This window comes from Trichomonas vaginalis, assembly GCF_026262505.1.
Source record: "Trichomonas vaginalis G3 chromosome Unknown ctg_63, whole genome shotgun sequence".
NCBI lineage: Eukaryota > Parabasalia > Trichomonadida > Trichomonadidae > Trichomonas > Trichomonas vaginalis.
In genome coordinates this window covers 1-21,103 of record NW_026529151.1, presented here as the reverse complement: position 1 = coordinate 21,103, position 21,103 = coordinate 1, and the positions used below count along the sequence as shown (strand labels likewise).

The window sequence follows — 21,103 nt, the reverse complement described above, 5'->3', positions numbered from 1 at the left end:
AAAGGAGAAGAGATTTTCCTGCCTTTAAACATGTCCTGCTGTCAAAACTTTTTATACTCATCGCGTTAACCATATATTCTTCAGGCTTTTGTTTTATTTTTCATCTTTCAGTAGCTTTAATCTGATAGTGGTTGGGTTTTTGAGCAAGATATACTGAGATCATCTTGTGCTCATTCATTCTTTGCTACTGTCTGAGACTGGCTTTGTTTCTGACACTTTTTTTTCGCATATTCCTCGTGTACTTAGTTCTTTCACGTTGTTCTTCTTTCTTCTTTTTCTCTACGTTTAACTCATTGAGTTTCTTTGTGTGTCTGTCATATTCTAGTTTCTTTTCGTTTTCACTTATTTGTTTCTGTATGTCTATGTTTGACTTTTTGACATCTGTTATTTGATTTTTGAGTGAACTCAAATTCATTTGACTTTGAGGGTTATAAGCTGTTCCGTCTGCACTCCACCATAAGCCTGCCTATTTTCGCTAAAGTGCCGCTCTTAAACCTCCACTCTGTGCACCAATAACTCGGTTTAAAAGCATAGGGTTGCTTGACATTTGTTGCAACATAGTGGGTCATTCATCATTTGTTGTTGCAACTGTTGTTGTGGTGTCCAGTTTTACTATGGATGTTTCAATGCTCTTTCCTCTTCCGTATATTTCTTACGTAGCTTACGTGGCATTTTAAGTGAAGTTAAAAAGCGTGTTTTGCACAGATGTTTTATATGAACACTTTTTGTTCAGCACAAAAAACTACTCGGTCAACGTGTTGTCAGTTTTGTAAAATAACCGTCCTATCTTGTTTTAAAATGGAGAAAAGGCTTCTCAAAGTATACTTCCTTGGAACGCCTGTAACTTTTCCTGTAGCGACGATAGACCCTTACTTGTCGGACAGGTTATACTAAACATCTTCAGGGCTAGAAGGGCACGAAGTGCCTGGAGCCCACTACCTTTTTTTTTTTTTTTTTTTTTTTTTTTTTTTTATTACATTGATTTTTTTATATATTTATTTTTTATTCATTTGTTTTTTAAATCGTGATTTTCTAAATCTCATTTCCAATAACGTTAAGGGTGCGCCCGGGAGGATCATGTAAACTTCAGAATTTAAGAACCTTAATTTTTAAGCAATAACTTGGTACCTAAATAGGTAGGAAAACTCTAAAATATCAAAAATACAACTTGGCTCCATAATAATCCTGTTCATGGTGGCTGTTTGTATCCCCTAGTATTTTCTATTTTTCCTCCTTGAATCTCTTTTTCTGTCGAAATTAAATTCAAATCTCAGAAGTAGAAGTGAATAATCGACTTATTACTGCTATTATACGAATAAATAAATTCATTATATTATTTTTATTTACATAATATCTGTTTGAAGTCCATAATTCTATAAATTTTTCTTCAAAAACATTATAATCTTGATAGTTTTGATACTGTTTAATAGGTTTTTGGCACCTTATTTAGTATTTACTACGTATAGAGTCGATCTGAACTTAATTTTCGGAAATTTAAAATATTTATTATAAGTAAAATCTGATTTGAAATTTATGTTTAACTACTCATATCTTGCATTATCCTGAGTAGCTTTTGTAAAAATTCATCAAAAAAGATTTTAACGTGCTTTAATTTTTATTTTTTAAAATAATGCATATTATTATATAACTAGCATATTTACAAATTTTAGTGCTTTCAAAAATTTAATCCTCCTCCTCTCAAATAAACGTACATCCGGGTGGCCTGTTTTTTGCAAAAAATAAAATTTCATTTTTTATGCTTAAAAAGTCAGAATTTTTATTTGCTTCTGGGATATATGATGGCTATATCAGATGCCCATTCTTTTTGATACTCAACATTAAACATAAAACTTAGCCGTTAAGGCTCTTCTGAAAATATTTTTTTTCCCCGAAAAATTTTCGAAAAAAATCAAAAAATTTAAAAATCCCCGAATCTGCAGGGATTTTAAAAAATTCTTTTTAGTAAAACTATAGATCCGTATTTTTCCCAAGTGAGCGGGGTATCTCCAATCCCAGCCCTATCGTCCTCCCAGTGTCAGTTTTCAATATAAAATCCAAATTTTTTTTGAAAATAAAAATTTCGAGAAATTTTTCTGATTTTTTTTCTTTGATTTCAATAATTCAAAATAAATTTGGGAGTAAAAAGACACTATTTAATGAAATTCATATGAGTGAATGTGGATAAATACTCTCAAAACATACAATTTATCTATTTTTTCTTTATATTATCAACTAATTAGTGATAATTTTTTTTGAATCAGATTTTTTTTCATTAAAAACATAATATATAACACAACAATGATGCACACATACGTATCTACACATCAAAATATAAAGCTTGTTTTGGTCTGGGCATCCCAACCCAAAATTCTTTAAAAATTGAATAAAATTGAATACTTGGGGCTGGGATGCCCATCCCAAAACCGAATTGAATTTTTTGAATTAAAGAATATATTTATGTATTTATAATATACATGTGATGTCTATAAAAAATACTAAATTCTAAAAAAAATTCAATTTATTCAAAACGTATACTAAGTGATCACTTCATTAGTAGGATCAGCAATCCTACTAAATGGTGAGAACGCCACTAACTAAAAAAGGAGTCCTTGGAGCTCTTGATCTCTTGTCAGTAGAGTTCATAATGAGGCATGGCATCTACTGATTAGAGATCAGAGCAATCCTACCTTACCTTCAGGAGCTACAAAGCTCCTAATCGTTACGAGAGGGAGTCTTGGAGCTCCTGAAGCTCATCAGCAGAGGCTATTTACCATTTGGGCCTCTTCTGATGAAAGATGCGAAACACGTCTACGAACCAGGAGCTTCAAAGCTTCTAATCCTTACTAAAGGGAGCTTTGGAGCTCCTGAGTCTCCATCAACAGAGTCCCAGATGGTAAATGTCCTTTGCTGATGAAAGATGCGAAACACATCTACGAACCAGGAGCTCCAAAGCTCCTAATCCTTACGAAAGGGAGCTTTGGAGCTCCTGAAACTCCTTTTACTATAAAATATGACAGTTTTCTTCTGAGGTTCTCATCAAATCTAAGACTTCAGAAGAAAGCTGTCCTATCAATGTATACTTACACTCTCATGGACTACAAGTGTACAATTTTAAAGCAGAGATTATCCGAGGCCTCTCATCAAATGAGGGACCTCGGATAATCTCTACCTTAAGTAGTCAAATAACTTTTCTCACTATTTAGGAACAAAAGAACAAGAGTTGGAGTACTTTAAGGCAAGATTCTTCCGAAATCTCTCATCGAATGAGAGACTTCGGAAGGACCTTGCCAAATCCTTGAACGCCAATATCCTTGGAACTGAGCTAGAACCAGGGAGAAGTAGCATACTATAGAGCACGATGGTAATCTCGGAAATACTTATATCGCCCCAAGCACAATATTTAAGAAGTCTAACTCATATATACAAGAAGTCAGGCTGAATAGATATTGTGCATATGGTTTGCAGAACTCTCATGATATTTAAAATTCATGTTATCCCAAAAAAGGTGACACTTTGGGTGTATCGTCCATCCCAGGGATGCAAAAATCACATCACCTTGGATCTATAAGTAAAACTTAAGGATATTGTATCAGATATATTGGTATGGGCAAATTCAATTTTAATCCAATATTCATCGAGATATTAAGTTAACGAAGCTTTCAAAATTGAGAGGGTAATCCTCCTCCTCTCAAATAAACGTACATGCGGGTGCACCCTTAAAGCTCAAATATTTTTTTAAATATTATACGATAAAAAGTCGAAATTGTGAAGATTAATTTTTTATTTTTTTCCCCTTTTTACTAGAAAACATTCATTAGTATTCATATGATATTTAAAAAATTAAAAATTAAAACATTAAAAAAAAATTGACAAGATTGAATGATATTGAATAATTTTATATATTTGTACACAAGCTCTGCAAAATACATGAATCTTGAAAGGATAATATTATTGCTTCAATTCTTTAATTGACATAATGTTAACATTGAATTTTTATGTTTATTTCAATGAAGGCGTTTTTGATCAACCCACTTAAAAAAAAGTAGTGGGGCTTCCAGGCGCGTTGCGCCCTCTAGCCCTGAAGATGTTTAGTATAAATGAAGTTTTTATTCGGAGGGCTTCCAGGCGCGTTGCGCCCTCTAGCCCTGAAGATGTTTAGTATAAATGAAGTTTATATTCGGAGGGCTTCCAGGCGCGTTGCGCCCTCTAGCCCTGAAGATGTTTAGTATAAATGAAGTTTTTATTCGGAGGGCTTCCAGGCGCGTTGCGCCCTCTAGCCCTGAAGATGTTTAGTATAAATGAAGTTTATATTCGGAGGGCTTCCAGGCGCGTTGCGCCCTCTAGCCCTGAAGATGTTTAGTATAAATGAAGTTTATATTCGGAGGGCTTCCAGGCGCGTTGCGCCCTCTAGCCCTGAAGATGTTTAGTATAAATGAAGTTTTTATTCGGAGGGCTTCCAGGCGCGTTGCGCCCTCTAGCCCTGAAGATGTTTAGTATAAATGAAGTTTATATTCGGAGGGCTTCCAGGCGCGTTGCGCCCTCTAGCCCTGAAGATGTTTAGTATAAATGAAGTTTATATTCGGAGGGCTTCCAGGCGCGTTGCGCCCTCTAGCCCTGAAGATGTTTAGTATAAATGAAGTTTTTATTCGGAGGGCTTCCAGGCGCGTTGCGCCCTCTAGCCCTGAAGATGTTTAGTATAAATGAAGTTTATATTCGGAGGGCTTCCAGGCGTGTTGCGCCCTCTAGCCCTGAAGATGTTTAGTATAAATGAAGTTTTTATTCGGAAAATTGTTAGTCTTTTGGGTCGAAAACATTATATATTGTGTCACTTTTCACAAATTATATATGTTTTCATGTTTTGTCACTTTTCGGGTAAAAACATTTTTATTATTATATATAAATGAATTTTACAAAACCGCCGTTACCGTTCTTTGGAAATAAGAGTAGATGTAAAGATATTATATTGAGAGAACTTAAGAAACTACCGAATGGTCTAACATTTGTAGATTTGTTCGGTGGAAGTTTCTATATATCCCATTTATGTCATACAATATTCCCAGACTCAAAGATTATATGCAATGACTTCGACAACTATATGGACCGTCTCAAACATATTCCAGACACAAACAATATATTGAAAGAGTTAAAAGAAAAGATACCTATAGGTAAGATGGAACGTATACCATTAGATAAGAAAAATATTGTGAGAGGGGTTTTGAAAAAAGCAGAATATATAGACTGGGATAGTATATCTGCTAGACTATTATATAGTGGTTCTATAAGAGTTCATGACATTGAAACACTTATGTCAAAAGTTTTATATCTTAACTATACAAATGTTTTCAAAGAGGACATAGAAAAATATATTGAGGGTATAGAGTTTGTGAGATGTCATTGGACAGAGTTGTATGAAAAATATAAAGACAAGGAAAATGTTTTCTTTATAGTGGACCCGCCGTTCTATAACACATGGGATTTTCAATACCAAGTAGACTGGACTTTGAGAGACTCTTTAGAAACTTTAGACGTTATACATAACCATCCATGCTTTTACTTTACATCCGATAAAAGTGGTTTGGAAACCGTTATGAGATGGTTAGAGGACATACATGACTATGAGTTTATATATGACAAGATAGAATATGAGAGAGGTCCTATAAACCGGAGAAAGTGTCACAATAAAGAAATTTTATTAGTAAGTAAATGTGGTTTGAAATCGGATTGTTAGTTTTAGGTTTTTTCCATTGTGTCATTTATTTATTTGACGTGGCAGAAAAGTACAGAGAATATGAAGATGAACCAATGCCTGCAAATGTTCAGTATATGTACTCGTAAGAGATATTTTTATCTAATATTAAATGGACGCACAGAACTTAGCGAATGCACAGCAACCTGGACAACCAAACCCAGAGAATATTCCAAATGAAGTTAGAATACAAACTGCAATGGCAAACTATGGTCAAGTGCCAACAGATGTACAAATGCAAACTGCCATGTCAAATGACGCTGCGTTAGGTTTGCCACCATGGTATGCAAATATGAGATGGAAAGAGTTTTATACAAACCCTGAAGTGGGATATAAACAACTTTATGCAGATGACGCGAACACAGGAGTTGACCCAGAATATGTTTTCTACCAGAGGAGAAACAGAATGTATGAGCTCCAGTTAAAGAATGCTATGGAACTCAACAGGAAACGTAAGAGACTAGGCGGACATTAGATTTTTACACGTAGTAAATGGGTTTCTTCAGTAGTATTGGAAACTTCTTCAGAAGAGTTGGAAGAGGTATATGGAATGGAATAAAATCTGTCGGAAGAGGAGTATGGAACGGTGTCAAAAATATTGGTAAAAGAGTAGGTCAGTTCGTTGGTATTATACCTAAAGACCCTGAACCAGAAGAGCAAGCTCCTGTTATACAACAGCCTGAACCTGCACCACAGTCTAGTTGGCAACCAAATCCAACACCTCAACCGTATTAAAAAATTATATTTTTACCGTTCGATAGTAGTTGTATATGAAACTAAGTTCTAAGTAAAACGCATGGTATAATGGAATTATTCTTTTTCTTCCATCTGTAGTAAACCATACTTGAAAGTCTGAAATACTTCCACTTGGTGGTTCGTATAACTTTGTAGGTTTTTCGTAAAAGTCATTTGCCAAGCATAAGAAAGAGTTTTGGGCGCCAGAAAATGAAGCATGAACAATAATAGCATCTTGGTCGAAAATATTTTCATATGTTCCATTAGGGTTTTCGACTTCATAATAGTCCGGGTGTACTGAATATGCTGCAGGCTGATTTAACATCCTCATAAATCTATACCATGCCAAGTTGTTATATTTTGTAGAAATATAAACGTTTTCTCCAAGGTCTTCTATTTTATTGATTTTAACAGTTGCATTTTTCCTGTCATAAATAATATCGAGATGGTATTCTAGTTAGTATACATATCATGGGTACGGCGACACTGCGCGCCTCCTTACCCATTATATGTGAATTTGACACTTTACAAAACCATTAACGTATATTTTACAACACAAACGACAACACCAACTTAACCTTAAATATTTACAAAGCCGCCAACCACTTCACTAACAAACTCACTAATGTAAAAATAAACGTTCTCACTTACAAAAGTATTGCAACTCCTCCCATTGCTGTGCTTCACATAACAGCTCATAATCTTCTGACTCACTTTCTTCTTCATATAGGTCAAAATCACTGTCAAAATAAATGTTAGTAAGTTTTGACAAAGCTAATGAAACACGCTTACCGTTTGTATCGTATGCTTGTATAAACTTTCCATTATGCTTGTAGTCATAAACGCTCAAACTAACTTTACCCTTTCTCCCTCGTATCTGATAGAATGTATTTTCACGAGGAACGAAGAACAAATTCTTGAACTCATGACCGTTGTAGTTTGTTATCTCAATAGTTTTCGTCATTTATATAAAAATAAAATAAAAAATAAACTTAAAAATTAATGATATCACCACCCTCACACGTATGAAAACATAGCACAAAAATAAATTTAGGGTAGAAGGTTAGATCTAACCCGATATCTAACCCGATAACTAACCTTGTGAATTTACAACAAAAATAAATTTAGGGTAGAAGGTTAGATCTAACCCGATATCTAACCCGATAACTAACCTTGTGAATTTACACCAAAAATAAATTTAGGTGAAGTGGTGAGATCTCACCTGTTTTTTCACCTCTTTTTTCACCTCTTTTTTCACCCTGTTGAATTCATTGCTTTATAACTCTCTTCCTTGGTTTCTTTTTAGTTGCTTTCTTCACGTCTGTCTCCAACTTGACTGTCTTTCTTCTTCGTCCGTAATGATACCAGTTACTTCCACCAGTCAATGGGTCAAATGGTCTTTCGTAAGGGTTTCCATACATTCCATAGGGACCATACGGAAGAACTACTGGTGGAGAAGAAACATTTTCTTTAGTTCCATCAACTCTATTTAAATGCATTGTTTCACCTTTCATCTGGTCATTAAAGTCTTTTGCGTGTTTTGCAAACTCATCGTCCTTTCCTAAAGCATTTTCTGACGCAGTCGCAACCAAATTGGATGCTTTATTTATGAGCCCTATTTTATTTAATCTTAACTTCTTTGCAACCCAGCCTCCAATCTTCCCTTTATTTGCATCTAATGTCTTCGAAACCCTTCCTCCACTCATTTTATTTACTGCGTCATAAGCTCCAAGTGCTTTTGCTCCAAATGCTAATGCTTTTGTTCCCATTGCGCCTAAAGCTGCCCAAGCTACCATTTACACCATATTAAAATCATCTCTCTTCAATATTATCTCATAAAAGTTCTCGTTACTGGAGAAAGTCAATGAAACATAAGCGTTCTCACGAGCTTCGCCCTTGCCGCTAGCGGCTTATTTTTATCATGAATGGTCTCACTGCTGACAAAAATAAATGACCTCATTATTTTTCTCATTCATGACCTCAGAACTTAAGCTTTCTTATGAATGAAGTCTTAGTCTGAATAGAAAAGTTAAACTTTTCAGCAAAGCAAGGACTAGAAGACTTACATAAGTCGAATGCAATCTCTTGACCGTCATAAAGTGCTTTATATAACTGCATAACACTGAACTCAGAGTCTTTGTCAAATTTTCCTTGCGGAACCATTAAACCTTTATCTTCATCATAGAAACACTGAACAGAGTCAGGAAACATTTCATTAGCGGTTAAAGCAATAACATCTTGCTTCACGCCTTTCATTCTGCAGTGAAATGCAACTTCATTTAAATCGTTAGTGAGTAAGTCTATGTAGGTCTTCTTTCCACAAAATATTGACTTGTATGCTAAACTTTGTTTTCCAGGTGTTATTTCTGCGAAGTCACTATGAAACTGACCAAGGTTTTTACCAATGAGAACTCTTCCATAACGTTTCTCAAACTCTTCAGCTAAACGAGGGATATCTTCATTGTAGAGATGCATACTGTCGGTATCACTATAAAAGATGTCCATTCCTAAGTCCTCAGCAGTACAGAATACTTCACACATTATTCTCTTCGACATAGACAGAATGTTAACACCAAGTGGACAGAAGTTAAAGTGTCTGCAAATGCTTTTCGTTAGCTTGAAAATAGTTTTATCTGAACCATCCAAACCTTCGAACTTCACTATATGGTTGTAGTTTCTGATGGCATATCTTATAGCATCTTTGTCATTTACTATGGTTATTTTTGACTCAATAGGAGATAGAATAGTTTTGCCATAAATACTGTTCAGAATGAGCTTTATATTTTCTTGCAAAGGATTTCCTTCTTTCTTATACTTTAACCTTAACTCAAACAACTTCTTTACTTCATCTCTTATTCTAATATCTCTGTTTCCATCGTAATAGTATCCTTGCAACACTTCACATTTGACACCTTGATATTTTATGAGGTCTTGTAATGTTATATGGTCAACATACATTAAACAGCAAGTGTTTGAACTTCTGGGAACGTTAAGTTCTGGATTTAGTTCAGGGTCACAAACTATTAAAGGAAAGTGTCTATGTATTCCAATCTCTGTTATCTTAATGAGAACAAAGAAGCCAGACATAAACTTTTCACCAATGGGTTCCTTTTGGTCGTCATCAAATAAATGTCTCATGAGATACTCTGTGCTTAACATTTCTTTCTTCATAACCTTTGGAATACCTTCTAAAGTATAAAGTCTTGCTATAGCGGATGGATATAATGAAACAGCGTCGAAATCAGCAATGAGTTTCTCTTTACTCTTTTGTTTCATGTTATCTGACAACATACATCTTCCACCTTGAATGCATCTCGAAATAAATTCTCTTGGTTTATTTGAGAGGTCATATAAAAGTTAGTATCCCTATCTTGTGTACGGCGGCACTGCGCGCCTCCGTACACAACTTAGCGGTTTTGACACTTTACAAAACCGTTAACGTATATTTTACAACACAACCATAACACCAACTTAACCTTAAATATTTACAAAACCATCTGACACATAAACGACTTCACTAACGACTTCACTAACGACTTCACTAACGACTTCACTACCGTCCTCACTAAATAAAAAATAACCTTATTTTTATTTTTTTAAATTTTTTATTTCATTACAAAGACATGTCCGACTACATTTACTATGACTCTTTCCCAGAACGTTTCCGTGAACTATTCAAAACTCAAGTAAAACTGAGAAACATGCATTTTAACAAAGACAGACCCATTGACGATGAAAGAAACCCTGAATATATTACAATCCCTTATGACGCAAAGTTCATTGCATACATTCCTTATGGACGTAGAGGAACGAAAACTATTTCAACAATGACGAAAAATTATTTCTGGAGCGATGAAGAAAATTGCCTTATCTACATAAATGCATACTTAAATAAAGCTACATATTGTACAAAAGAAGGTTGGACTGGATTTGAGCTCTACATATACGACGACGATGGAAACAGACGTTGTGTATACCCATACGATAATATGTACCATTGTTTTCATCAAGCATTAAACGAATACATAGTCAGTAAGGGTCTCATTCCTGTTGAGTAGATATGCTTTATTTTTGTTCTGTCATTTATATAAAAATAAACTTAAAATTAATGATATCACCACCCTCACACGTATGAAAACATAGCACAAAAATAATGTTTATGTTAGAATGTTAGATCTAACACGTTTTCTAACCTCATTTCTAACCTGTTGAATTCATTGCTTTATAACTCTCTTCCTTTCTCCAACTCTTCTAACTTCTTCTTAAGTTCAGCAATGTTGTCCTCATGAAGTTTAATCTTTCTCAAAATACCTTCTCTATCTAATGGTTGCTTTATCTTTCTAAACTGAACTCTACCATCCTTCATAGTATGAACGTAAAAACCTTCTGGAATAATTCCTGATTTAATGTATTCTACCAAAAACTTTTGTTTCATTGCTTCAGTGACTTTAGTCGTCATTTCAATCAAATAAAAATGTTCAAATAAAATAAAAATAACGTTATTTTTTCAGTAAGGAAACGCAGGAGTTTTACGATTTATTTGAGGCGTAGGTTCTGGTTTAAATGTTGGAGTCGGTTTAGGAGTTGACTTTTGAACAGGAGTTTGTACTTCCATAGGTTCAGGAGTCATTGAAGGTGTTGTTTGTGAAGGCGTTGGTTTTGACGATGGTGTCGGAGTTTGTTTAACTTCAGCTACTTCAGTATTATTTACAACATTTGCTTTATTTCTTTTCAACATCATAACTGCTCCTGCTGTAGCTAGCAAACCTAGTGGGAGACCATATTCTTATATAAGGACTTGACCAAATGCTATTTTTGACAGGAGCTGGTGGAACACCTAACCTTGGTGAAACTGCTCTTTGCCATTGTGCAGCTCGTAAGAAATATTCAATAGGTGCTCCATAATCGTTTGGTAAAGTTTGTTTCACAGATGGTGAAGGTTCACGAGAGCTTGATGAAGAACTCATTTATAAGCTTTAAAAATAAACGTTCATCCTTTATTCCTCACTGTCGTCGTGCTAAGTTATAGTCATCTAATCTTATTATGGGGATGCCATTAGCACGCACCTGAATGGCAAAGCAACAATCCCTCATAAATCCAATAAGTGGCTTTGGTACGTTTTCAGTTGCTAGTTCAATAGGTCCTTTAACAGACAATTTGTATGTTATTGGAGCAGTAGATGTTTGACCTTTGGAAGCAAAAGTCCACTTCTGTTGGAAAACCACATAAGAAATGTGTGTTGTCATAGCTATCCCATTTATGTTCCACACTACCATCATCCACCAATGACCTCATAACATCTTCATTAAATCCTATCATATCATTGTTTGTATTGCAGGCGTTCGCAACCATTTCATAAAATACAGGTCCATATGATTTTTCAGGTTCTGCAGGCATATTTCCATAAGCTCCCATGGAAAGCTGAAGATATTTAAACTTAGGGTTCTCAAAATTAACATAATAGTTGTCTTTCTTTCTAAATAGTGCCCAAATACTTTTAACATTAATAGGCGTATAAGCTGCTGTAAATGTTGCACTTGAACTATCTGTATTCTTTGAGAATGAACCGTCCATAGGAATCCAATCCATAACTTTAACAGGAAAACATAAAGCCTCGTTTGTATAATGTTCTACAAGTTCTGTATAAATGTTAGGGTCTAAAGAGAATGACTTTGGATGAATGAAACATTCATTAAAATCCATCTTTGTTCGAAATAGTTGCTGGTTACAGTTGTAATAGTAACTGTTCCACTAGCTTCTACTGCCTTCGTTATCATAGTGAATGGTTCATTCCATGGAACAAATTTATTTGTCGGTGGATTTGAATCTGAAGCAAATGCAACTTTAAGAGTTGGATTGAAAGCAATGATATCATTTACAGATATAGATGTGCATTGTAAGGCGTCGCTACTGAACTTTACTTTAAGCTGAATGTTTCCTGCAAAAGCTGGAATAAATCGAATAGCTTCTAATGGAAGGAATCTTCTAACAGGAATTCTTAAACGAAGCTTAAAATCAAATGATTTTCCTGCTGTAATTGGACCACTAACAATTTGTCCTGTTCTGCATGTTCCCGAATGACTCCATACATCTTCATGTCGAGTCTTTGAGAAAACATCTACTTTCTTTATTTGTTCGGTAGTTTGTGAGTTTGAAGTTATATATGCTTCTTCTCTTGCGTTGTCTTGAGAATATACGATACGACCATTTGCAAGGATTTGATATCCAGCAACTGCATAGAAAGCGTCATCGAAACCAATCCAAAATCCTGGTGGGTTTGTTTTATTGGAACCTGAACCAATTTCTTTATCTACAATAAATTGACCTTCCATTTTATACGTAATGAATGTATTGTAAAGGTCCAACATATTTTCACCAGGAGGTGAGAGATTGAATGTTACCCATGTGTTATCTTTAGCAGTTCCAGGTTGTGATGGAATCTTTGCGTCAGAATATTTTCTATTAGTGTCACCAATTTGAACTGCATTGTCTATGATATCGAAATATGAGCGAATCTGATGAATATGCTCTGCTGGAGTAAATTCGTTTAACTGTTCGTTCTGCATGTATTTACTTCGGATAAAAATATCTATTTACTTCATTATTCTCACTCTTCTTCTTGGCATTCGTGGTGGAAGTTGTTTCTTGACATTTTCAATGAACTGTACATTCTCTTTTGTCTCAACTTCTTTCACTGGGGTCAGGATTCTTTGACTCGGTTTGTTTTTCAATGAAATTCACGAACTTTGCAATAAGCTCTTGGTTCGTTATTGAAAGAACATCTGGCTTCTTTTCTTCTTGTTCTATTGACTTTTCAGTTTGAATAGAAGGTTTTATATGGGCTTCACCCTGTGCCTATGCACCTTAATGTTGTCACTCTCTGCATTCGCTAATGGAACCTTTCTTTTTCTTACGTATATTTTACCATCTTTACTCTGACTTACATAATAGAAAGGATGTTGTATTCCTCTTGCGTCATTTAATATAATAGACTCTCGCTCTGATTTTGACAAGCTCATTTTACATCGGTTAAAGTTTTAATTTTGTTTTTTATCTGCAGTCAAATGACTCAGACAAGCCCTACGGACAAGACCCAAGGTGTCATAGATGTTGAAGCATTGAAGAAAGAAATTCGTGAGCAAATTTTATCCGAACTGAAGGAACAAAAACAAGAACAAAAGCCAGAGAGACCAAAGAGAAAACTTAGTGAAAAACAACTTGCTGCATTAGCTGCTGGAAGACAAAGAACCCACGTTTGCTGGCGAAAAAAGCTAGAGAAGAGCTGAAGCAAAAGCTAAAGAAGCTGAAGCAAAGAAAGAGTAAATGGTTTATTTTTATCCGAATTAAATGTATAGACAAATACCTTTATCTGTTGCGTTCAGTAGTGAAAACCCTGACGTCAAAATAAAGGGGAACAGAGTAACGTTTAAGTTTCCAACAGACTGGATTGTGAACATAAATGAAGAGAAGTACATTGGCATAACATCTATGTATATAACACGTGCTTTCAGAAAGGTTGACTTTATACTTCAAGTCGAGATAGAAAATGACGAACAGTCTTTAAGCGCCCAAAACATTCACATATACAAATACTTTAAAGACGATACAACATTGTTGCAATGTATGATTTCATTTAATGAGATGTTCGAGAAAAAGTTCAACATTGAAGTACAAACTTTACAGCCTTTACGTGAGTTTCTTGCACAACTGAAAGAAGAAGGTAGTCAGCCACAACTTATAGACTTTCATTATGAATTTAATGAAAATGAAGATGGAACTCATGACTGTCAATTTTGTTATTCTCACCATTCAATGAAGTCGCTAAAGAGAAAGAAAATCCATTACGTATAAGATTTCAAATCTCCGAACCAAGTGATGATTTTAAGAATGTTTTCAATTATGATGCAATGCTTCCGAGGAAAAATGAATTTTCAAAGATTGTAACACCTGGCATTTGGGATAGAAAGCAAGCTATATTATATTCAAACTTAAGTAAGGAGTTGAAAATGAGTTCATTGGTCATACAAGAACTTCACCACTTCCTAACCCTAAATACTATAAATTAACTGGCTTCAATCGTGAGTTTTGGATAGACATGTTCTCCACTCATGACCATAAATGTCCAGTGTTCTTGCCTCCAGATAAGGACTGTCTCTACATTGAAGCACAACTCTTAAACTCTACCATCGCAGTATTGTAAAATCTACGCTAGCTTTATTTTTATCACGAATGACCTCATTTGACCTCATCATGACCTCATTGCTGACAAAAATAAATGACCTCAGAACTTCAACTTACGAATAAAGCTTGTTTTAGTCGTTATTGAAAAGTTGAACTTTTCAGCAAAGCAAGGTTGACATGACTTACATAAGTCGAATGCAATCTCTTGACCATCATAAAGTGCTTTGTAAAGTTTCATTAAACTGAACTCAGAGTCTTTGTCATATGTTCCAACAGGTATGTGAATGTTCTTATCTTCATTGTAATAGCATTGTATAGCTTCAGGAAACATTTCATTAGCGGTTAAAGCAATAACATCTTGCTTCACGCCTTTCATTCTGCAGTGAAATGCAACTTCATTTAAATCGTTAGTGAGTAAGTCTATGTAGGTCTTCTTTCCACAGAAAATACTTTTATAAGCTAAACTTTGTTTTCCAGGTGTTATTTCTGCAAAGTCGCTATGAAATTGACCAAGGTTCTTTCCTATAAGTTCGCTACCATATCTCTTCTTAAACTCTGCTGCAAGCTTTGGGATGTCTTCATTATATAAGTGCATACTGTCGGTATCCTGGTAAAAGATTTGAAGTCCCATGTCCTCTGCAGTACAGAATACTTCATTCATAATACGTTTTGACATAGACAGAATATTAACACCAAGTGGACAGAAGTTAAAGTGTCTGCAAATGCTTTTCGTTAGCTTGAAAATAGTTTTATCTGAACCATCCAAACCTTCGAACTTCACTATATGGTTGTAATTTCTTATAGCATATCTTATAGCATCTTTGTCATTTACTATGGTTATTTTTGACTCAATAGGAGATAGAATAGTTTTGCCATAAATGCTGTTCAGAATGAGTTTTATAATTTCTTGTAAGGGGTTTCTTCTTTCTTATACTTTAACCTTAACTCAAACAACTTCTTTACTTCATCTCTTATTCTCATATCTCTGTTTCCATCGTAATAGTATCCTTGCAACACTTCACATTTGACACCTTGATATTTTATGAGGTCTTGTAATGTTATATGGTCAACATACATGAGACAGCAAGTGTTTGAACTTCTTGGAACGTTAAGTTCTGGATTTAGTTCAGGGTCGCAAACTATTAAATGAAAGTGTCTGGGTATACCAATCTCTGTTATCTTAATGAGAACAAAGAAGCCAGACATAAACTTTTCACCAATGGGTTCCTTTTGGTCGTCATCGAATAAATGTCTCATGAGATACTCTGTGCTTAACATTTCTTCCTTCAATACTTTTGGAATACCTTCTAAAGTATAAAGTCTTGCTATAGCTGAAGGATATAATGAAACAGTGTCGAAGTCAGCAATGAGTTTCTTTTTGCTCTTTTGTTTCATGTTATCTGACAACATACATCTTCCACCTTGAATGCATCTCGAAATAAATTCTCTTGGTTTATTTGAGAGGTCATAAAGATTTCCATTCGGGAAGTATACTCTGTTCTCAAACAATTTGTTAGCAATAGAACAAATACTAACGTAGTCATAAACGTTTAAATCAAACTCTTTCAATAAGTCATTGCGGAACTTTACAAAACCTTCTCTTAAAATTCTTACATCTTGTTTGCAGTAAAACGTGCTATATTTTTCTAAGTCGAAGTGGTTTTCATCTATTCTGCAACCTTTGATGGAATCTATGTTCTTCATAAATGTATCTGCATCATGGATAAACTTACATGCTTCAGAAATGACACCAGTTCTGTTGTCATTTGCTAACAAAACACTGCTGTAGTAGTTATATGGAAATACTTCTTTCGGTCCTGTTTGTAAGTTAAACATAGCAGGAAATAGTTTAAGCTTCTTATTTATAACACTGTAAGAGTCTTTTATAATAATTGCCCGTCCTTTATATAAACCAGTTATTTGCATTGTTCGTGAACCTTTAATGATGGGAGTTCCTTTCACTTCTGTCATGTGTCTTAAGATGAAGTTTATGTCATAACTGAGGTTATGGAAATATATTAAACTCTTGTCAGGAAGTCTTTCCAAAAATTCTGTTGCACAGTTTTGACCCCAAATACTTTCACTAACTGAACCATCTTCACTGTCATAACAGATGTTAAAAGCTTTATGAAAGCCATCCGTACTACACTCAAAGTCAGCAAAGAAAACGTGCTCAGGTATGAATTTACATTTAGCTTTATTTACTTCTTTTGACTCTGCTTTCTTCTTCAGTTGTACACAATACTTTGGAGCATATGTCAAATCTTTAAATGGTGCAAGGTTCTGTTTATATAAGTCAGTAGTATATGTGAAAAGTTCTCCATAAGAAATAGGTTCGAAATATTTGCACTCCCACAATGTTTTCATAACATCCCATAACGGTGTTGTTCTATCATAACGAACTACATATTTATCTTCTCTCTTTGTATAAATCTTCATCTGTTTCTCAATGTTCATTCCACCACAAGCTTTGAGAATTTCTTTATAGTTTCGAATGAAATATGTTGTCATTGGAAGTCTTTCATTTAGCATGTAGTGGTCTTCAACAAGAAGTAAGTCAATAGTTCTAACAGTTTCGCATTCTTTTGGTATATATCTCTTTATTTCATTATGTCTTGAGTCATTGAAATAACCAATGGTAACATTGAATGCTATACCAGTTGCGTCAGAAATTTCTTGTACTTTACTTTGAGGAAAGTCTCTAACACGAATGACTTCTCTCATGTGGTCAATAGTTTCTTCATTTACTCCAGCCTGAATACAAGCATAAACGAAACAATTGTCCTCTGTCATAAGTGTTGCAGTTCTTTTGTTCAGTTCATTGAAGATTTGGTAGCGTTCAAGATTTATAGGTAATGTGCAAAGATACTTCCAGAACTGACCGCTTCTCTTCTTATAAAACTTCTTTTCACCATTATCTTTCCAAAAGCTTTCTATAAGTGCTGGGTTTCCTGTTTGCTTAAGAGCTTCCAAAATGGCTTTCTGGTCATTTGTCAGTGTGCTTTCATCTCTATATGGTCTCTTTTTTGGTTTGCCTTTCTTTACATCTGACATCGTTAAGCCTTCATATTCTGTTAAATCATACATCTTTATTTCGTAAGATTCTTTATGTTTGTCAAGAAGAAGTCATAGTGCATTTCAACAATACCTGCAGCATTTGCTTCTATCTCTGATATAAAGTTCTCCTTCAAGAGCTGATGTAGTAATGTTCCAATATTATTGAGGTTTAACGTAGAACATTCATACTTTCCACCAAGTTTATAACATACCATCCATCTCTGTTGGAGTTTATTTTAATTTTCTCTAAGAGTCTCATGAAAACCTTACCGAAATGTTTGTGTAAGTAGTCTCTGTTTGGTTCATCTAAAGCTTCGATGTTAAAGTCAATGAGTCTATTGCCTGACTTCACATTCCTCTTCCTATTTCTTCATCTTTCTTTAACCATCTCTCACCTTCTTTTGGTTTGTCGTCAATGGAACGAATGACATTATTAGCTTTGCGAACTTGTTCTATAGCACTTTTAAACATCTCTCTTCTCTGTTGTTTCAGTGTGTCATCTCTCTTTCGTGTTTCACCAACGTTTGCATTTGTTATGTCAAACATTTCTCTTCTTACTTCATGTGGTACAGCTCTTCTTGTTTCACCAACGTTTGCATTTGTTATGTCAAACATCTCTTGACGAACGTCATGTGAAAGAGCTTTACGAGTATGACCAACGTTTGCATTTGTTATGTCAAACATTTCTCTTCTTACTTCATGAGGTATTGAACGTCTATGATATAAGTCAATAGCAACGTCATTTAAAGGAAATGCTCTTGCATGGACTTCGTCCTCGCCGCGTTGCGGCTTTATGAACTCATGAATTCTATCATAAGTTATTTCACCATTATAGTCATTGAGATGTCAGCGAGTGCCTTTTTGTTTGTTGTGTAATGCTTTGCAACATCTATATTAGCTTCTGTAAGAAGTTGTTTTATTTCCGAGTGTTCTAACTTAGACAACTTCCGATACATCTTTAGTAGGAAATAAAAAAATATTTTTTGAAAAAATTAGATTAGATTTTTTAAGTTATTTTTCAAAATAATTTAATATTTTTATTTAATGAAACACATGCAAGATTGCAAGTTCTTTTCATACAATGCTCTCGCTACTGCCATCAAGAATGAGTTCAATGGTGCTTCAAACGTTAATGTTATCTTTAACAAGAAGTTTGTGAAAGAATCTAAGTTCGGTCAGTATGTCAGACCATTAGCTATCGTCATTGACCGCAAACGTTATACTTCACAAGAGTTAGCAGTAGTTGAAACAAAAGGGTTTCTTCGTGAATGTCAAAGATACTCATTATACTATTATAAAGAACTCCAACATTGACTTCTTCAGTATTGCTATGAATCTTTCCGAACAGAAAGAATATAAGAAGGTGAAACAAATGTGAAATATTATTCTTCATCTCTGAAAACAATAACGAACAAAGATGTTATACAAAATTCTTACCAAAGGTTGAAGAAGCTTCTATTGACATTGACGAAGGAAGTGAAATGGTTGAAGAAATTGACCCTGACGTCATTTAAGCAAAAATATATTTTTGGTTATCTTCATATCGATATTTTACAACAATCCCAATGTATACAACTTTTCATTACGCTTTTCATAAGCTTTACTATACCTTCAGAAATTTTGCATAATCTTTAGAAGCATTTAGATATTGTTTAAAATGCTTTGTATGTCTTCAGAATTTTGCATAATTCTTTACATGTTGTTCGTTCTCTTCTCTGTCATGAGTTCGAATATTCTAAATTCATGTTCTTTCATAATGAGATAAAATTTTATAAAAAAAAAATAAAATTAGCTAGCATTTTTTTTTTATTCTCTCTTTGAAGTTATCGAAATATTCTGTTTTTTTTCCTTCAGTAATGTTAGTCTTCTTTGAATGTAATATTGTGCAACTTTGTGTCAATAGTGTGTTTGAGGAAGAGTATTTTTGACAATTTCCTTTTTTGCTCATTCGGGTCCATTGAAATCGGTAAGTTTCACGATAGAACCAGTTTCTGTCAGATTTGTAAATCTTAGCAAGGTCATAAAGCCTTTTGTTGTTTCTTCTGACTAAATGCAACCATAACCATATCTCTGTCTTCTTCTTTCTCCAACTTTCAGTATATATCATATACTTATAACTCTTTTCCTTTCCTTTTGGTACGAACGTGGTATTCTTTTCTGTATGCTTTTGTCTTTGATTCAATGCTTCATCTTTTGCTTGAAGTTTCTTTTCATCTCTCCACGTTCTGCTTTATATAGTTCATCTAACATCATGAAAATATAACAAAGCATACACGAGGTGAAGCCCACATTGCTACAGCATTTACTAACGTCTATGAACATAATAACCTTTCAAACCAGGACCAAATTTCTTGCGATTTTCGTACGGAATCTCTCCCTGGTTTTTCCGAGGGAAGCAATCATATGAGGAAATTCCTTCTAAAAGTTCTTTTGCCTGTTTGGTTTTCAAACCAATGATATGCTGTCTTTTGTAGACTGAAGAGCATTCATTATACTTGGCATTTGGTACTGTCATCTTTGACTGAACGAATAAGACGTAACTGTTTGTTATACTGTATGTACTCGTATTTTATATTCTATGGCTCAAATGAACGATAGCAGTTGTTGTGTTCTCTGTATGTTGACATATCTGTCCTATCATACAAAATAAAAAATAAAATAAAAATAAAACTAACTTTAATTTTCTGTGTTAAAGAAATTTAAAAATTCAGGGTTACATATGTGAAAGAGAAGTCACGAACAAATGAAGGTCCATAAGATTCAGCACATAATTCTGAATTGAATGGTGTGGTCATACATGTCAAGTCCGCAAGAATTGGAAAGGAGATACGAGGCTATATAAGATTTTGGATATTTTTCTGCACACACCCTGAGGGAAAAGTGACAAAACACGACGATAGAAAAAAGTGACAAAATTGAGAGAAAGTTGTTTCCCGCGACAAAATGCAATATGTTGAAAAGTGACCTTTTGAAAGTTAGACGATAGGATTTCCTGAAAAAGTGCAAGACTTGTTCTGAATCAGGACAAGATTTGTCTTGAAAAAATACAAGACTTGTTCTGAAAAATACAAGACTTGTTCTGAAAAAATACAAGACTTGTCTTGAATCAGGACAATTGTTCTCAAATTTGAGAACTTTACAAGAAAAACTGACTAAAAAAGTGCAAGACTTGTTCTGAAATCAGGACAAGATTTGTCTTGAAAAAAACAAGACTTGTGTTCTGAAAAAATACAAGACTTGTTCTGAAAATAAGATTGTCTTGAATCAGGACAAAACTTTACAAAATGTAAACTTTACATAACCGTTTCTTCGTACATGATATTTAGTTGACATTGTAAACTATCTTCATGTAAGTATGCGGGTTTTGAAACGTCGGGAACTTA

General features: G+C 34.4%; 10 protein-coding genes and 3 pseudogenes across 13 annotated transcripts, besides 4 other annotated features; 4 read left to right on the top strand and 9 right to left on the bottom strand.

The window, feature by feature from the left end:
- The first annotated feature begins 1,059 nt into the window (after positions 1–1,059).
- Positions 1,060–1,970: a mobile genetic element.
- Positions 1,970–3,567: a mobile genetic element.
- On the top strand, positions 2,911–3,162 carry TVAGG3_1067470 (uncharacterized protein; the record flags this gene model as incomplete). The annotated part of the gene is made up of 1 exon (XM_001288471.1): positions 2,911–3,162. One exon carries the CDS (start codon positions 2,911–2,913, stop codon positions 3,160–3,162), a length of 252 nt encoding a protein of 83 aa, XP_001288472.1.
- Positions 3,568–5,858: 2,291 nt separating the features above from the next.
- Positions 5,859–6,221, top strand: TVAGG3_1067450 (uncharacterized protein; the record flags this gene model as incomplete). Its single annotated transcript, XM_051256248.1, has 1 exon — positions 5,859–6,221. The coding sequence occupies one exon, from the start codon at positions 5,859–5,861 to the stop codon at positions 6,219–6,221; it is 363 nt and encodes a 120-aa protein (XP_051076538.1).
- A 17-nt stretch (positions 6,222–6,238) lies between these two features.
- On the top strand, positions 6,239–6,481 carry TVAGG3_1067440 (serine threonine-protein phosphatase family; the record flags this gene model as incomplete). Its single annotated transcript, XM_051256247.1, has 1 exon — positions 6,239–6,481. The coding sequence occupies one exon, from the start codon at positions 6,239–6,241 to the stop codon at positions 6,479–6,481; it is 243 nt and encodes an 80-aa protein (XP_051076537.1).
- A 4-nt stretch (positions 6,482–6,485) lies between these two features.
- TVAGG3_1067430 (uncharacterized protein) lies at positions 6,486–6,812 on the bottom strand (the record flags this gene model as incomplete). Its single annotated transcript, XM_051256246.1, has 1 exon — positions 6,486–6,812. The coding sequence occupies one exon, from the start codon at positions 6,810–6,812 to the stop codon at positions 6,486–6,488; it is 327 nt and encodes a 108-aa protein (XP_051076536.1).
- A 312-nt stretch (positions 6,813–7,124) lies between these two features.
- On the bottom strand, positions 7,125–7,445 carry TVAGG3_1067420 (uncharacterized protein; the record flags this gene model as incomplete). Its single annotated transcript, XM_001294359.1, has 1 exon — positions 7,125–7,445. One exon carries the CDS (start codon positions 7,443–7,445, stop codon positions 7,125–7,127), a length of 321 nt encoding a protein of 106 aa, XP_001294360.1.
- A 304-nt stretch (positions 7,446–7,749) lies between these two features.
- On the bottom strand, positions 7,750–8,277 carry TVAGG3_1067410 (protein of unknown function, DUF4107 family; the record flags this gene model as incomplete). The annotated part of the gene is made up of 1 exon (XM_001294360.1): positions 7,750–8,277. One exon carries the CDS (start codon positions 8,275–8,277, stop codon positions 7,750–7,752), a length of 528 nt encoding a protein of 175 aa, XP_001294361.1.
- Positions 8,278–8,442: 165 nt separating this feature from the next.
- Positions 8,443–9,037: a mobile genetic element.
- TVAGG3_1067390 (organellar and viral DNA polymerase type B) lies at positions 8,462–9,037 on the bottom strand (the record flags this gene model as incomplete). The annotated part of the gene is made up of 1 exon (XM_001294361.1): positions 8,462–9,037. The coding sequence occupies one exon, from the start codon at positions 9,035–9,037 to the stop codon at positions 8,462–8,464; it is 576 nt and encodes a 191-aa protein (XP_001294362.1).
- Positions 9,038–9,836: 799 nt separating this feature from the next.
- Positions 9,837–20,334: a mobile genetic element.
- Positions 10,105–10,539, top strand: TVAGG3_1067370 (uncharacterized protein; the record flags this gene model as incomplete). Its single annotated transcript, XM_001292212.1, has 1 exon — positions 10,105–10,539. The coding sequence occupies one exon, from the start codon at positions 10,105–10,107 to the stop codon at positions 10,537–10,539; it is 435 nt and encodes a 144-aa protein (XP_001292213.1).
- On the bottom strand, positions 10,704–10,940 carry TVAGG3_1067360 (uncharacterized protein; the record flags this gene model as incomplete). Its single annotated transcript, XM_051256245.1, has 1 exon — positions 10,704–10,940. The coding sequence occupies one exon, from the start codon at positions 10,938–10,940 to the stop codon at positions 10,704–10,706; it is 237 nt and encodes a 78-aa protein (XP_051076535.1).
- Positions 10,989–11,388, bottom strand: TVAGG3_1067350 (annotated as a pseudogene). Its single transcript has one exon. A coding segment is annotated over exon 1 (400 nt).
- On the bottom strand, positions 12,565–13,048 carry TVAGG3_1067340 (annotated as a pseudogene). The gene has a single exon. A coding segment is annotated over exon 1 (484 nt).
- TVAGG3_1067330 (organellar and viral DNA polymerase type B) lies at positions 14,764–15,039 on the bottom strand (the record flags this gene model as incomplete). Its single annotated transcript, XM_051256244.1, has 1 exon — positions 14,764–15,039. The coding sequence occupies one exon, from the start codon at positions 15,037–15,039 to the stop codon at positions 14,764–14,766; it is 276 nt and encodes a 91-aa protein (XP_051076534.1).
- Positions 16,014–17,120, bottom strand: TVAGG3_1067320 (annotated as a pseudogene). Its single transcript has one exon. A coding segment is annotated over exon 1 (1,107 nt).
- Positions 20,335–21,103: the final 769 nt, after the last annotated feature.